The following is a 16,539-nucleotide window of genomic DNA, read 5'->3' on the forward strand; positions in this document are numbered from 1 at the left end:
CTGTGATTATTATTTGACCCTGCTGGTCATCTATGAACGTTTGAACATCTTGAAGAACGATCTGGCCTTAATGTCCATGTGGTCTTATAATCTCCGAATTGGCCACCTTATAAAAGAGAATTGGCCACCCCTCAGAGCCTGGTTCCTCTCTAGGTTTCTTCCTAGGTTCCTACCTTTCTAGGGAGTTTTTCCTAGCCACCATGCTTCTACATCTGCATTGCTTGCTTTTGGGGTTTTAGGCTAGGTTCTGTATAAGCGCTTTGTGACAGCTGCTGATGTAAAAAGGGCTTTATAAATAAATACGATTTGTAAACGGAAGACGGATGCCACAAACGTGTTGTCACTGAAAAATACTGTCATTGAAAAAAACAACTGTGTTAAAACAGTGTACAGTAAGTGTATATTTTGCATTTGTGAACTTATTTTGATGAGATATGAAAGTAGAGGGATTTATGTTTCCAGAATCGTACCGCAATTGAGAATCGATTCACGTTTAGATGGAGTATTTGGCTGTTTTGGTTTCTAGAACCAATTCACCTTTAAACAGAACATGTAAGGTCTTTGGACTATAAGGAGTAACGTATAGGGCTAGTTATTACTGCACTGTTGGAGCTAGAAACACAAGCGTTTGACTGCAAATCTGCAAATCTGTATACGCCACCAATAAACTTAGATTTGATTTTGATTTGTGCAATAACCACTTTTCTATCCAGTTTTTATGCGAGTAAAGCCATACCATATACATAAAAATAAAAAAATCACAACAGCTGTGATGGAAACAGGATGTTTCGGTACAATTTTATAAATGCCAACAGATAATTTGTTTGTGCGACATGGTGGCTTTTTTGCGTCTGTAAAATGAATCGTGAGAAATTATGGTGGAAACGTCTTTACGGGCAATTACCATCATATCAAATCAAAATCAAATCAAATTGTATTGGCCACATGCGCCGAATACAACAGGTGTAGACATTACAGTGAAATGCTTACTTACAGCCCTTAACCAACAATGCATTTATTTTTTTATAAAAAAAGTAAAATAAAACAACAACAAAAAAGTGTTGAGAAAAAAAAGAGCAGAAGTCAAATAAAATAACAGTAGGGAGGCTATATATACAGGGGGGTACCGGTGCAGAGTAAATGTGCGGGGGCACCGGCTAGTTGAGGTAGTTGAGGTAATATGTACATGTGGGTAGAGTTAAAGTGACTATGCATAAATAATTAACAGAGTAGCAGCAGTGTAAAAAGATGGGGTGGGGGTGGGGGGGGCAGTGCAAATAGTTAGGGTAGCCATGATTAGCTGTTCAGGAGTCTTATGGCTTGGGGGTAGAAGCTGTTGAGAAGTCTTTTGGACCTAGACTTGGCACTCCGGTACCGCTTGCCGTGCAGTAGCAGAGAGAACAGTCTATGACTAGGGTGACTGGAGTCTTTGACAATTTTGAGGGCCTTCCTCTGACACCGCCTGGTATAAAGGTCCTGGATGGCAGGAAGCTTGGCCCCAGTGATGTACTGTGCCGTACGCACTACCCTCTGTTGTGCCTTGCGGCTGAGCAGTTGCCATTCCAGGCGGTGATGCAACCAGTCAGGATGCTCTCGATGGTGCAGCTGTATAATTTTTTGAGGATCTGAGGACCCATGCCAAATATTTTCAGTCTCCTGAGGGTGAATAGGCTTTGTCGTGCCCTCTTCATGACTGTCTTGGTGTGTTTGGACCGTGATAGTTCATTGGTGATGTGGACACCAAGGAACTTGAAACTCTCAACCTGTTCCAATACAGCCCCGTCGATGAGAATGGGGGCGTACTCAATCATCTCCTTTGTCTTGGTCACGTTGAGGGAGAGGTTGTTATCCTGGCACCACACGGCCAGGTCTCTGACCTCCTCCCTATAGGCTGTCTCATCGTTGTCTGTGATCAGGCCTACCACTGATGTGTTGTCTGCAAACTTAATGATGGTGTTGGAATCGTGCCTGGCCATGCAGTCATGGGTGAACAGGGAGTACAGGAGGGGACTGAGCACGCACCCCTGAGGGACCCCCTGTGAGGATCAGTGTGGCAGATGTGTTGTTACCTACCCTTACCACCTGGGGGCGGCCCGTCAGGAAGTCCAGGATCCAGTTGCAGAGGGAGGTGTTTAGTCCCAGGATCCTTAGCTTAGTGATGAGCTTTGAGGGCACTATGGTGTTGAATGCTGAGCTGTAGTCAATGAATAGCATTCTCACGTAGGTGTTCCTCTTGTCCAGGTGGGAAAGGGCAGTGTGGAGTGCAATAGAGATTGCATCATCTGTGGATCTGTTGGGGCGATATGCAAATTGGAGTGGGTCTAAGGTTTCTGGGATAATGGTGTTGATGTGAGCCATGACCAGCCTTTCAAAGCACCTCATGGCTACAGACGTCAGTGCTACGGGTCGGTAGTCATTTAGGCAGGTTATCTTAGTGTCCTTGGGCACGGGGACTATGGTGGTTTGCTTGAAACATGTTGGTATTACAGACTCAGTCAGGGACATGTTGAAAATGTCAGTGAAGACACTTGCCAGTTGGGCAGCACATGCTCGGAGTACACGTCCTGGTAATCCATCTGGCCCTGCGGCCTTGTGAATGTTGACCTGCTTAAAAGTCTTACTCACATTGGCTACGGAGAGCGTGATCACATAGTCATCCGGAACAGCTGGTGCTCTCATGCATGCTTCAGTGTTGCTTGCCTCGAAGCGAGCATAGAAGTGGTTTAGCTCGTCTGGAAGTATTGTCTCACTAGGCAGCTCGCGGCTGTGCTTCCCTTTGTAGTCTGTAATAGTTTTCAAGCCCTGCCACATCCGACGAGCGTCAGAGCCGGTGTAGTACGATTCAATCTTAGTACTGTACTGACTCTTTGTCTGTTTGATGGTTCGTCGTAGGGCATAGCGGTAAACTTGGAGTTTGGAGGTGGAGCAATTGAAGTTGAAGAGTCCTGGTGTTAGTGTCGTGCAGAAGGTGTCGTATGCTGAGGCAGTGAAGAAAGTAGAGGAGGATGGGTCAAGTGTGAGGGATCCTGAGAGGATCCTTGTGAGTAGTAGATCTGTGCCAGCACAAAGGGATAGGCCAACGAGTGATATATGCTTCAGTAAGGTTGGCTTCTTAGCGTTCATAGCAATGGTTATCAACTGTACTTCAGAAATGGAACGTGAATCACAGAAAATATGTTGTGGTGGCAGATGCAGAGAAGTAGTGGTCTAAGGCACTGCATCGCAGTGCTAACTGTGCCTGAGTGGCGCAGTGGTCTAAGGCACTGCATCGCAGTGCTAACTGTGCCACTAGAGATCCTGGTTCGAATCCAGGCTCTGTCGCAGCCGGCCGCGACCGGGAGACTCATGGGCGGCGCACAATTGGCCCAGGGTAGGGGAGGGAATGGGTCGTCCAGGGTAGGGGAGGGAATGGCCGGCAGGGATGTAGCTCAGTTGATAGAGCATGGCGTTTGCACCGCCAGGGTTGTGGGTTTGATTCCCACGGGGGGCCAGTATTAAAAAAAGATGTATTCACTAACTGTAAGTCGCTCTGGATAAGAGCGTCTGCTAAATGACTAAAATGTAAAGTATTTGGGTATACGAGATTTGACTTCAGAAGAGTTACAGGGTTTGTTGAGTGGTGGTGTCCCGTCCTCCCAGGCCATTGTCATGGTGCAGGAGTAGATAGGGTCAAAGTAGTGGAATGGGGTAGTGGGTTTTTAATGAGTGTATGGTTCATTTGAGAAATTTGTTTTTCCTTTCCCCCTTTTGTATTACAAAGTATAATGGATTTATATTATAGTACAATTGGGGGCGTTAATGCAACATATTGAATGCCAACCGCCGTTAAACTCCAAAGAAGAAGAAGAAACTTGGAGTCACGCGATGATATGGTGTGTTGTCCTCCCCACTACGACTCGGTCTTGGCTAGAAGGGATTCAGAATGTGTCAAATTAAAGTCATATCGACGTTTCGTAGCAGGTTAGGATAATTAATGTAGCAATTTATGAGATTTAGGTTAGGAAATGGGTTAGCTAAAATGTTAAACAAACAAAACAAAAAACTGCTTTTTGCGTTCATTTGACAAAAGCTGGATCCCTTCTAGCCATGACCCTACTTTCGAGAAACCATGCAGTTTATTAAACTACTGATTGAATTGATTACGATTAACTTCAAATGGTGGTGAAAGTGCATAGTGCTCTTGATACTGCTTCCCAAAAAATATAGAGGGTCTTATTCTGGTGACACGATGCTCGACTGCCATTTGATAAAGAAAAATATTATCGCTCTAATCAAGACTATACCCGCACAGAGCCTACCGCGATCTTTGGGTAGAGCGCACGTGCCAACACCAGGGTATGCACATTTGCTATTTAATGCAACAGTTTTTGTGAGTTGAAATTTATATTTTTATTCGGTACCTGAAAATGTAAGTGAAGAAATACATTTTGTGTGCACTAACTATGTCATCACGCACTGATTTTTATCTGCAAAAAGTCAATTTGGTGGAAACGCTTCATTGTTGGGAAAATATACATATTTTTTTTATGCGGGTTCGAGATGCCGTGTTCAAATGAACTCGGAAATCTCGGACTTCATTGCGTTCAAAACAGCTGGGAACGCGAAAAAAAGAAGAAAGAAAACTAACTCCGACTGGGTTTGAACGGTTATCCAACTCGGAATTCCAACTCGGGCCTCTTTCTAGAGCTACAACTTTCTGACCTGAAGATCACTGACGTCATGATTTGACCTCGTATTTTTCCTTGTTGTTTTGAACGCAGCACTAGCTATTCATACCAACTATGTTGGTCAATTGTAGTTGTATGACGCCATGAAATCCCTGACTGCTAAACCATGTAAACAATATTTTTTTCTGGATAGCAAAGAGCTAGATCACGAAAATATGATTTACAGATCTGTGAATTTGTGCAGGCACGCGCAACTAAGAGGTTCTCGAGAGTTCAATCGATTTGAAAAGTCCAAAATGGCGATGGATGGTATGACCACGTCTCCATCAGGACTATCGTATCACAATGTTGGAGACTTTTACCCCAGAAAATTCGGTTCCAAGCCGGACGTGGTGCCGTCCGGGGTGACCGAGAGGAAAGTTGGTCCCCTGGATAAGACTGACATGGTAGTGGTGGACGTTATCAACGATTCAGGTAGCTAGCTAACGTTACCGGTAGCTATGTTATGCTAGCTAGCCAGCGCAATGTTGGTAGGGTAACGACACTATCCAACTGGCTAGCTACGGTTAGCGCTAGCGCCCATAATCAGCTGTGAAGCATCTTTCCACAACTGTGTCTAGCTAGCTAGATAGCTGGCTAGGTAAATCTTCACTGTAACTAATGCATTGTCATTGCTATGTGATGAATGCCAAGACAATAAGACTTATCAGCTAACTTGCTTTGCTAGAGTGAGCTTGCCTGAATTCCCGGGCAAAGTTCATTAACGTTGACGATGTTTAATCTGCTAGTTAGCTATGTAACGTTAGGCCAGCTAGTTAGCATGCAAGAAAACAGAGATAGCCAATTACCTAACTTAGCTATCTGCACATATTTTTTTTAAACCTTTGCCAACATCATCTTGTTTGCACAGCCAGACCTAGCCATAACGTTACGACTAGAATGATAGATGGCTAAAACAGACCACGCCGATTGGAGTTTCAATCTGAGATTTACCCCCGGTGTCTTACCCAAAAGGCTCCGACTTTTCTGTTTCCATCTATGCGGGGTGGCACCCCTGTCTCACTGCCCATGGTTCCGGTTGGCCCGACATGGTGCCAAGGCCAGGCCACTGGTACTTCGTAGCTTGCATTTACATAACAATAGCTAACTGTGAACATTTAACACCTTATCACAAAGCAACTGTCTTGATGGCTGTTGATTCTGCTCGCCACAAGTCTTTAGTGGCACACTCCTGATGGAGACACAATTGTACTAGAGTTGACATTAACATAAAACACTGGCAACACACTGACGTGGGGTAAGTCTTAGGTGGAAATGCATTTTGAAAACCATGCATAGTCAAACGTGTCATCCTGGTAACTTCAAAATAACCTTAGATGAAAACTTTACTTTATATCAGTAATCTCTGTTGATGTACTTCCTCTGCAGATATCCCAATGCACCGAAAAAAGCATGAAACTGACACGTATGTGCTGGTAAGTTTTCCTTTTTTAAGACACCAGTTGGTAGGGTCTAAAGAAAAAAAAACGGTATAATAATTACTGGCAGCCTACTGTAGCTGAGTAAGAAGGATAAACACTACATTGTGAAGCCACTAGATGGTAGTATTATGTAAGAATTATAGCTTGTATCCTCCTGCTTCTCTGCAAGCATTACAGGGTTCATCCTTCTCTCTCACATCATTTCATGTGACTGTGTTTGTGTGGTACCCACAGGGTACTATACACCCATTCCGGAAGACGCACCGGTCCTTCTTAGGGAAACTCTCTCAAGAATTCCGCTTGGTGACTTCAGACAGACGGGTAAGTTAGCAGTAAGGGGTGTGTGCATACCTGTGCATTGCCTAATACACCTTGCTGTTTACATACTCTGAAACACAGTAATACATTTTTTTCCCACTCGCGACCTCTACAAGCCAGAATATTGAATACAATTACATTTGAACTTACTCCACTGGTTGTCTGGGCGGTTGGTCCTTATGTCAAATCAAATTTTATTTGCCACATGCGCCGATTACAACAGGTGTAGACCTTACAGTGAAATGCTTACTTACAAGCCCTTAACCAACAATGCAGTTTGAAGAAAAATAAGTGTTAAGTTAAAAATAACAAATAATAAAAGAGCAGCAGTAAAATAACAGTAGCGAGGCTACATACAGGGGGTACCGGTACAGAGTCACTGTGAAATAACAGTAGGGTGGCTACATACAGGGGGTACCGGTACAGAGTCACTGTGAAATAACAGTAGGGAGGCTACATACAGGGGGTACCGGTACAGAGTCACTGTGAAATAACAGTAGGGTGGCTACATACAGGGGGTACCGGTACAGAGTCACTGTGAAATAACAGTAGCGAGGCTACATACAGGGGGTACCGGTACAGAGTCACTGTGAAATAACAGTAGGGTGGCTACATACAGGGGGTACCGGTACAGAGTCACTGTGAAATAACAGTAGGGAGGCTACATACAGGGGGTACCGGTACAGAGTCACTGTGCGGGGCACAGGTTAGTCAAGGTAATTTAGGTAATATGTACATGTGGGTAGAGTTAAAGTGACTATGCATAGATAATAAACAGAGTAGCAGCTGTGTAAAAGAGGGGGAGGGACAATGCAAATTGTCTGGGTAGCCATGATTAGCTGTTCAGGTTTCTTATGGCTTGGGGGTAGAAGCTGTTAAGAAGCCTATTGGACCTATACTTGGCGCTCCGGTACCGCTTGCCGTGCGGTAGCAGAGAGAACAGTCTATGGCTAGGGTGGCTGGAGTCTTTGACAATTTTTAGGGCCTTTCTCTGACACCGCCTGGTATAGTGGTCCTGGATGACAGGAAGCTTGGCACCAGTGAGGTACTGGGCCGTACGCACTACCCTCTGTTGTGCCTTGCGGTCGGAGGCCGAGCAGTTGTCATAGCAGGCAGTGATGCAACCAGTCAGGATGCTCTCGATGGTGCAGCTGTATAACTTTTTGAGGACCCATGCCAAATCTTTTCAGTCTCGCAAAATAAAATAAAAATACCCTCAGGAAAGTACCCTACCTTTTTAGAACGTGATGCACATTATGTATACAAACCTTTTAGAACGTGATGCACATTATGTATTTAATAGCATCAGTAGATTGAAAATACAAACCGGAAATACCAGCTAACAAGACCATATACACACCAGCGTTCTGAAAAGTCAGGTTAATAACACTTTCCTGTGGATAATTTGTCTCAAATTTCCAATGGTAGAAGGATGAAATCAGGGGACAACAGGTAGAGTAAGTTAAAATGAAGTTTACTCAACATTTTGAATGTATATATTAGACAAAAGTGGAGGCTTCCACACTGACTCGTAGAGGGTAGCGTGTACATTAACATACCTCAGGGACAAACTCTCCTGCAGTGCTCTTTGTTTGGGAATTCCCCAATCTCCCTTCCCAGATGACCCTGACTTAATTATTGCACTATTATGGTAAACTGTTTAGATATCTCATCTCATAGGCAAGCGCCCAAACACCTCATGATAATCTTTCACTCTATGGACTTCTTCATCACAGTGGGAATGGACAGGCCTTGCCAACCCAACTTGGCAAACAGAGTTTTCAGTAATCTGATTGATAATGGACTTGTCCAGGAAGGCTCAGAGACTTGATGGAATTGTAGAACACACGTGGGGTGGTGTGCAGAGTGTAATCTACTTTTTGGCCTACACCAGGGTCCTACTTTTACAAACAAAACCAGGATTGGATTAGTGCACAGCTTACAGAGCAAACAAAGTCCAAGGCTAAACATTGATTGAATGTGAAAATGCCGCTCAACTCATGGTATCATATCTCATTTGGGGATGCTCAGCCCAAGCCGTGCCCGTTTTTTACAGTCAGCATCACTGTCAAGAGAAATATTATTCATTCTAACAAAGATTTCTACATATATTTCAGGATGTTGTGTATCCCTGGAAATAATCAGAATTAATGTAAACATTACAGTTTTGAAAACACAGCTTGTCCAAAAAAAGTGGTCTCTTGGCACAACTTACCCCAGGTAGGGTAAACTGAGCCGCGGGACAGGGTAAGTTAAGCCACCTACAAATGTTTGTACTGTATGAAATATTACCACTTTCTTTTTAAAACCACGTATCTTTATTTCCCAAACACAATTCAATCACACTAGCTTATTGGTCTTTTAATCATTTTAAGCATCTTTTAACACAGACTTAAAGCTGCAATATGTAACTTTTTGGGCGACGCGTCCAATTCACAAAGAAATGTGTGTTTTTAGATCTGTCATTCTCATTGAAAGCAAGTCTAAGAAGTGGTAGTTCTGTTTTATGTTCACTATTTCTATGCTTCCTGTTAAGTTTTGTTTTTGTGTCTTTTACTTTGGGCTTTGTTCACAAGTGTCAAACAGCTGAAAATACAATATTTTTGGTTATGGAAATTATATTTCACAGCGGTTTAGATGGTACAATGATTCTCTACACTATATTTTCTTGATTTGTCACATAAACTGAAATTAGCCGAACTATTAGAATTTTAGCAACCAGGAAATGGCGGTGCGATTTCTGCATAGTGCATCTTTAAAGGAATACTTTGGGATTTTGGCAATGAGGCCCTTTTATCTACTTCCACAGTGTCAGATAAACTAGTGGATACCATTTTTATGTCTGTCCAGTATGAAGGAATTTAGAGGTAGTTTCGCGAGCCAATGCTAACTAGTGTTAGCGCAATGACTGGAAGTCTATGGGTATCTCCTAGCATGCTAGTAGATACCCATAGACGTCCAGTCATTGCGCTAACGTATGTGGACACCCCTTCAAATTAGTGGATTTGGCTATTTCAGCCACACCCGTTGCTGACGGGTGTATAAAATAGAGCACACAGCCAAGCAATCTCCATAGATAAACATTGGCAGTAGAATGGCCTTACTGAAGAGCTGAGGGATATTTCAATATGGCACCGTCATAGGATGCCACCTTTCCAACAAGTCAGTTCGTCAAATTTCTGCCCTGCTAGAGCGGCCCCAGTCAACAGCAAGTGCTGTTATTGTGAAGTGGAAACGTCTAGCAGCAACAACGGCTCAGCCGCGAAGTGGTAGGCCACACAAGCTCGCAGAACAGGACTGCAGAGTGTGGAAGCTCGTAAAAATAGTATGTCCTCGGTTGCAACACTCACTACTGAGTTCCAAACTGCCTCTGGAAGCAATGTCAGCACAAGAACTGTTCGCTGGGAGTTTCATGAAATGGGTTTCCATGGTCGAGCAGCCTAAGATCACCATGCGCAATGCCAAGCTTCGGCTGGAGTGGTGTAAAGCTCGCCGCCGTTGGACTCTGGAGCAGTGGAAACGCGTTCTCTGCAGTGATGAATCACGCTTTACAATCTGGCAGTCCGGACTAATCTGGGTTTGGTGGATGCCAGGAGAACGATGCCTGCGTGAATGCATAGTGCCAACTGTAGCGTTTGGTGGAGGAGGGATAATGGTCTGGGGCTGTTTTTCATGGTTCGGGCTAGGCCCATTAGTTCCAGTGAAGGGAAATCTTAACGCTACAACATACAATGACATTCTAGACGATTCTGTGCTTCCAACTTTGTGGCAACAGTTTGGGGAAGGCTCTTTCCTGTTTCAGCATGACAATGCCCCCATGCAGAAAGCGAGGTCCATACAGAAATGGTTTGTCGAGAACGGTGTGGAAGAACTTGACTGGCCTGCACAGAGCCCTGACCTCAACCCCATCGAACACCTTTGTGATGAATTGGAATGCTGATTGCGTGCCAGGACTAATCGCCCAACATCAGTGCCCGACCTCACTAATGCTCTTGTGGCTGAATGAAAACAAGTCCCCGCAGCAATGTTCCAACATCTAGTGGAAAGCCTTCCCAGAAGAGTGGAGGCGTCCACATGTAGTGTATGTTTAGGACCTCATATTGAAGCTTATAGAGACCCCAACTGATGTATTGAACAATCTTAAAATGATCTACTTTGGTTTAGATACAAGCATCATGACCTCTTAACACAATTAATTAATTTGACTCGGAGAAAATCAGTTTTTTCCATGTGGTTTCTTCCTTTACAGACTCCATGAAATGACCTCTTCCCAAATATTTGGTCAAATGATTAATTTTATATTTAGTTTCCTAGAAACAAGGGTGGCTCAACATACCCCTTTGGCTCAACTTACCCCACTCTCCCCTATAGATCAACTTTGGGTTGCCTCCATTTTGTCAAGCCTTTGAAGCATCATCCATCACTTGCACAAAGAAGTGGATATGTGCAACATCTTTGACCATTTTTGCCACGTAAACATCACTTTTTATACACTGCTCAAAGAAATTAAAGGGAAGACTTAAACAACACATCCTAGATCTGAATGAATGAAAGAATCTTATTAAATACTTTTTTCTTTACATAGTTGAATGTGCTGACAACAAAATCACAAAAATTATCAATGGAAATCAAATGTATCAACCCATGGAGGTCTGGATTTGGAGTCACCCTCAAAATTAAAGTGGAAAACCACAATACAGGCTGATCCAACTTTGATGTAATGTCCTTAAAACAAGTCAAAATGAGGCTCAGTAGTGTGTGTGGCCTCCACGTGCCTGTATGACCTCCCTACAACGCCTGGGCATGCTCCTGATGAGGTGGCGGATGGTCTCCTGAGGGATCTCCTCCCAGACCTGGACTAAAGCATCCGCCAACTCCTGGACAGTCTGTGGTGCAATGTGGCGTTGGTGGATGGAGCGAGACATGATGTCCCAGATGTGCTCAATTGGATTCAGGTCTGGGGAACGGGCGGGCCAATCCATAGCATCAATGCCTTCCTCTTGCAGGAACTGCTGACACACTCCAGCCACATGAGGTCTAGCATTGTCTTGCATTAGGAGGAACCCAGGGCCAACCGCACCAGCATATGGTCTCACAAGGGGTCTGAGGATCTCATCTCGGTACCTAATGGCAGTCAGGCTACCTCTGGCGAGCACATGGAGGGCTGTGCGGCCCCCCCAAAAAATGCCACCCCACACCATGACTGACCCACCGCCAAACCGGTCATGCTGGAGGATGTTGCAGGCAGCAGAACGTTCTCCACGGCGTCTCCAGACTCTGTCACATGTGCTCAGTGTGAACCTGCTTTCATCTGTGAAGAGCACAGGGCGCCAGTGGCGAATTTGCCAATCTTGGTGTTCTCTGGCAAATGCCAAACATCCTGCACGGTGTTGGGCTGTAAGCACAACCCCACCTGTGGACGCCGGGCTCTCATACCACCCTCATGGAGTCTGTTTCTGACCGTTTGAGCAGACACATGCACATTTGTGGCCTGCTGAAGGTCATTTTGCAGGGCTCTGGCAGTGCTCCTCCTGCTCCTCCTTGCACAAAGGCGGAGGTAGCGGTCCTGCTGCTGGGTTGTTGCCCTCCTACGGCCTCCTCCACGTCTCCTGATGTACTGGCCTGTCTCCTGGTAGCGCCTCCATGCTCTGGACACTACGCTGACAGACACAGCAAACCTTCTTGCCACAGCTCGCATTGATGTGCCATCCTGGATGAGCTGCACTACCTGAGCCACTTGTGTGGGTTGTAGACTCCGTCTCATGCTACCACTAGAGTGAAAGCACCGCCAGCATTCAAAAGTGACCAAAACATCAGCCAGGAAGCATAGGAACTGAGAAGTGGTCTGTGGTCACCACCTGCAGAACCCCTTCTAATTGCCTATAATTTCCACCTGTCTATTCCATTTGCACAACAGCATGTGAAATGTATTGTCAATCAGTGTTGCTTCCTAAGTGGACAGTTTTATTTCACAGAAGTGCGATTGACTTGGAGTTACATTGTGTTTAAGTGTTCCCTTTATTTTTTGGAGCAGTAGGTTGTACCCATATATGTATGCCTGGTATATTTTAGCTGAAAGGCTATTGATTAGCTTTAGGCTACTTGGCGGAGCAAAAGGCTCTGCAAAGTACAATACTGTTATACAAGCCAGACTGAGAGGATACGTGACCTTGACAGTGAAGGCATGTTCTGGCTTAAAACACTTCTGACTTTAAAATAAGGTCTTTATGGAGGATGAATATGGAAAGATTCTGTATGGAGGAATGGTCTAAGAATCCTCCCAATGTGTTCTCCAATCTCATAAAACATTTTAGAAAAAGTCTCAGTGCCGTTATCCTCGCAAGCTGAGGGTGCTGGACTGTACTGTTTAAGCTGGATCCAATAATTCTGACTCCTATCTTTTAGAAAAATTTTATTATTACTTGTTAAACAAAATCTATTTCTCTGAGCAATTGTATTAGTATAAATAAATAAATTGGAGCTCAGTATTTATTTTATAGCCTTTATCTGCTCCTCTTTATCAAGGGATCCAATAATTCCAGAGCCCACTGTAGGCTGGTGTCAAAGGAGCAGGGCTGTATGTGCAACTCAGAGTAAACTGTCCTCAAACCCGGGGTCCTCTGTCGCGCTAACACGTACATGACTGACATCCTTGACAAAGTACGAACCAGTTGAGCTATAGAAAAATATCCAATTTAGATGGCACCATTGGCAACATTTTAAGCTGTGCAGTGAGCTTACGGCATGTTCTTATCTCCATTACACATGGGATAGTGGATGGTATAACGACCGGACTGTAAGGCTTCTGTCCACAGGGACACATTAAGGCTCTGGACTGATACCCTGCTCTCCACTGACTGTGTACAGCGAGGGTACATGGGGGTTCATCCCCTCTTTAGGAATGATCTGTATGTGTTCCATCTGCCGGTGTGCTAGCTAGCTCTGCTGGTGTAGCTCGGCATGCCTCTACTGGAGGACCAATGGGATGGTTAGCCTGGGGGCTGCACTGTCTGGGATAAGCTGCTTTTGGCTCCAAGCGGCCCATCTGCTAGAGGTGAAGGCCCTCATCTACAAGAGTAGGGACTAGGGAGAACGTGTGCTGTGGTGTGACCTTTGACTACTCTCCCTAGAAGCTGTATGGAAGAGACTGGCACTGGGTTCGGTTCTATAGGAACAGAGACTGATCGAGGTAGAGTCATCTTAGTTCACTTCACATGCATAGAGAGGAGACTAAGTTTTCTGAAAATAAAATTGACTTGATACTTTGGCGGAGAAAGTGGGGAGTGGTGTCTTTCTTGATAGGGGTGTGATTATGTGTGATAATTGAGGTTAGGCTCACTGGCTGGACACTGCTCCATCCATGCACCTACTAGCAGGAGTCTTCCAGACTGATACAGCTGTTGACCTGGCAGTAAAAAACAGTAGGTCCTCTCCCCCTGTGCTGCAGAGTAGGCCTATACTCTGCTGGATAGAAGGCATAACAGTGAAACTACTAGTCACACAGAGAAGATGCAGTCAGTCTGACATCCTCACTATGGAGCTTAGGAGTCACTTGCCATATAGAAAATAATAATATGCCATTTAGCAACACTTTTTTTATCCTAAGCGACTTAGTCATGCGGTCATACATTTTACATATGGGTGGCCCTGGGAATCAAAACCACAATCCCGGCGTTGCAAGTGCCATGCTCAACCAACTGAGCCACACAGCAGCCATGGATAACTCAGGCTTATGATGCATGCATTTTGCGTGGTGCTGGCTCGGGCTGATGATGCTGTATAGAGTTTGTCGCAAGCTGATGATGCAGTACTTTACGTAGGCACATTATTTATAGATGATATATCAGCAACTGTAGTCTGTGACTCAGGGTGGCTGATTTTCCTAAGGGTGTTTGCGAGTGTCACTCCAATGTAAGATTTAACTTCGATATGTGATGTCTTCAGTACAACCCTCAGGAAAAAGATGTGCTGACATGTTTACCTGCAATACTGCCGTCACCCAGAGGGTGTCAGTGTGTAATCTCTGTGTGTTTTTTCAAGTGTGTGTGTAGTTGGGATGTGTTGGGCAGCATACTGTCGCTCTGTTTGCACACACACACGGGCACAGCGTTCTGCAGGGCCCTGATGCCGCAACAGGCCCACACACACACACTTCAGCTTCTATCTCTGTCCCTGGCTCCGGCTGTCACAAGACGCCCTAGCCCTGTCATAACACTGCGCACCGCAGTAATTGTAGATTTCACAGCACTCCAAGGACAGCCTCTGACTCCAACACAAAGTGACAGGCCAAGCAGCGGTGGATGGCCTCGAGTTTGTACCGTCCTCCTCACATTTTTGCTTTCAATTTTTTGCGTGGTTGGTCTGATACAAAGCATTAACTGAATTACAGAGCACATGAACAACACAATATTTGTTTTATTAACAGACAGATAGGTTAGGCACTGGCATAATATAACTTATCATCCACTTGCATTACCTGTTAATATCCCACTCCAATCAATCCTATAGATCTAAATGAATTCATTTGGTTTGGTAAGCTCTATTTAATGTTATGCTCTGTGTTTCAGTCATGGAGAATCCTGGTGTTCAGCATGCTGAATGTCCTCTGTACTGGTTGCCTGCTGATGTGGTGCAGCTCAACCAACAGTATGGGTGAGTAGTCCTCATCACATGACAGTGTTCCACACAGCCAGCCATGCGTAATAGAGTATGTCAGTGAGAACACTGTGTACTGACATTGTTCTGATATTGTACTCTGACGTAATTCTGTTCTCCCTAAAGTTGTTCACCTAGGGCCATGGCAGTTCCCACCATTATAGTGATTATTCTCCAGCTACCTAGATCCACTCATGTCACATCCAGAGTGAGAGAGATCCCATATTATAGATCTAGTCAGAGTCCTCCTGACCCATAGAAATAGTAATTAATCTACTATGTTCCGACCTCCCACCCCAACACTTCAGATTAGATCTTTGCTGGTGTCGCAGTGTTATTGTGCTGGTGTGATGATGATGATGATGATGATCATGGTGAAATCAGTGTGAAATCCTTTTACGATTAATCCCTCTGAAAAATGGGGCAATGAAAAACATGGCAACACAAGCAGCCGCCACCAGTGTTTTGTGTCAGACACACAGGAAATGGAGGACCTTCAGATATTGAGCGGCCCGAGGAATGCGACACCGACGTCAATAGCCAGCACAAATAAACAGCAGCACCAGGCAGGCAGACCCTGCTGCTCAGAGACAGAGGAGAATGGATCCACAGGACAGGAAACTGTTGGTACATTTCCTATATGGTGTTTATCCACACCGAAACCAAGCTGTGCTAATATTGAAGCCATTGAGGGCGAGAGATAGTCTTTCCTCTGTGCTGTAATGGCATTCTCCAGCCTATATCTGCACAGATCAGCCTTGTGTTTAGGGAGATGGTAATGTGATTACCATCTGTTTATGGAGATGGTAATGTGTAGATCTCATAAGCTGCCCCCAATCTTACATGTCAACATCAATATGATATTATTACTAATTCAAGTAAAGGGATTTTTATAATGTCATGCAATCATAACAAAACAAGTATAATGTCAGTTCTGCTGCAAATAGTATGTGTTAAGCATAAATCATTGTCCACAGACGCTGAGACGCGATAGTCTGGCGTCCCATTGTGACATACTGTAGCTACGCGGCTCTGAGACCACCATCCGCAGGGGACGCACAGCCCGAACGTGCACCTCCCCACAATTCCCAACCAACGCGGCTCCGGTACGCATCCTCTATTCATTTGAATGTGTTGACAGTTGGATTGCTTGGGCTGCTCTGAGAATTCGAAAAGTATGAAAGCCGAAGGTCCAATATTCTAGAACACTGCCGTGCGTACATGTTTGGAAATTATTTATTGAACTTATTAGAACACTTATTAATTTGCCCAAGTTTATCATAAGACATGAACAGACTGCATCAGTGATTCGTATTCCCTGCAACTTTCTGAAGAGGCAACGGCACCGGAATGCCCCTGTCTGTGTGTGTGTGTGGTGTGCGTATGTCTACCACTTTGTGTAGCCGTTTTGGCTTTCC

General features: G+C 44.7%; 1 protein-coding gene across 3 annotated transcripts in view; it reads left to right on the forward strand.

The window, feature by feature from the left end:
• Positions 1-4,765: 4,765 nt before the first annotated feature.
• Positions 4,766-16,539, forward strand: part of LOC121553189 (zinc transporter 6-like) — a 70,186-nt gene continuing 58,412 nt past the window's right edge. Inside the window, exons 1-4 of one of the 3 annotated variants that reach the window (XM_041866176.2) lie at positions 4,766-5,141; positions 6,096-6,142; positions 6,383-6,469; positions 15,034-15,118. In XM_041866176.2, coding sequence (XP_041722110.2) covers positions 4,811-5,141; positions 6,096-6,142; positions 6,383-6,469; positions 15,034-15,118 — 550 coding nt within the window. In that variant the 5' untranslated portion in view covers positions 4,766-4,810. Of the gene's footprint in view, positions 5,142-6,095; positions 6,143-6,382; positions 6,470-15,033; positions 15,119-15,158; positions 15,749-16,098; positions 16,228-16,539 lie in introns of those variants that run through there. The other 2 variants (XM_041866178.2, XM_041866179.2) reach the window with 2 other exon arrangements.

This window comes from Coregonus clupeaformis, chromosome 37 (assembly GCF_020615455.1).
Source record: "Coregonus clupeaformis isolate EN_2021a chromosome 37, ASM2061545v1, whole genome shotgun sequence".
Classification (NCBI taxonomy): domain Eukaryota; kingdom Metazoa; phylum Chordata; class Actinopteri; order Salmoniformes; family Salmonidae; genus Coregonus; species Coregonus clupeaformis.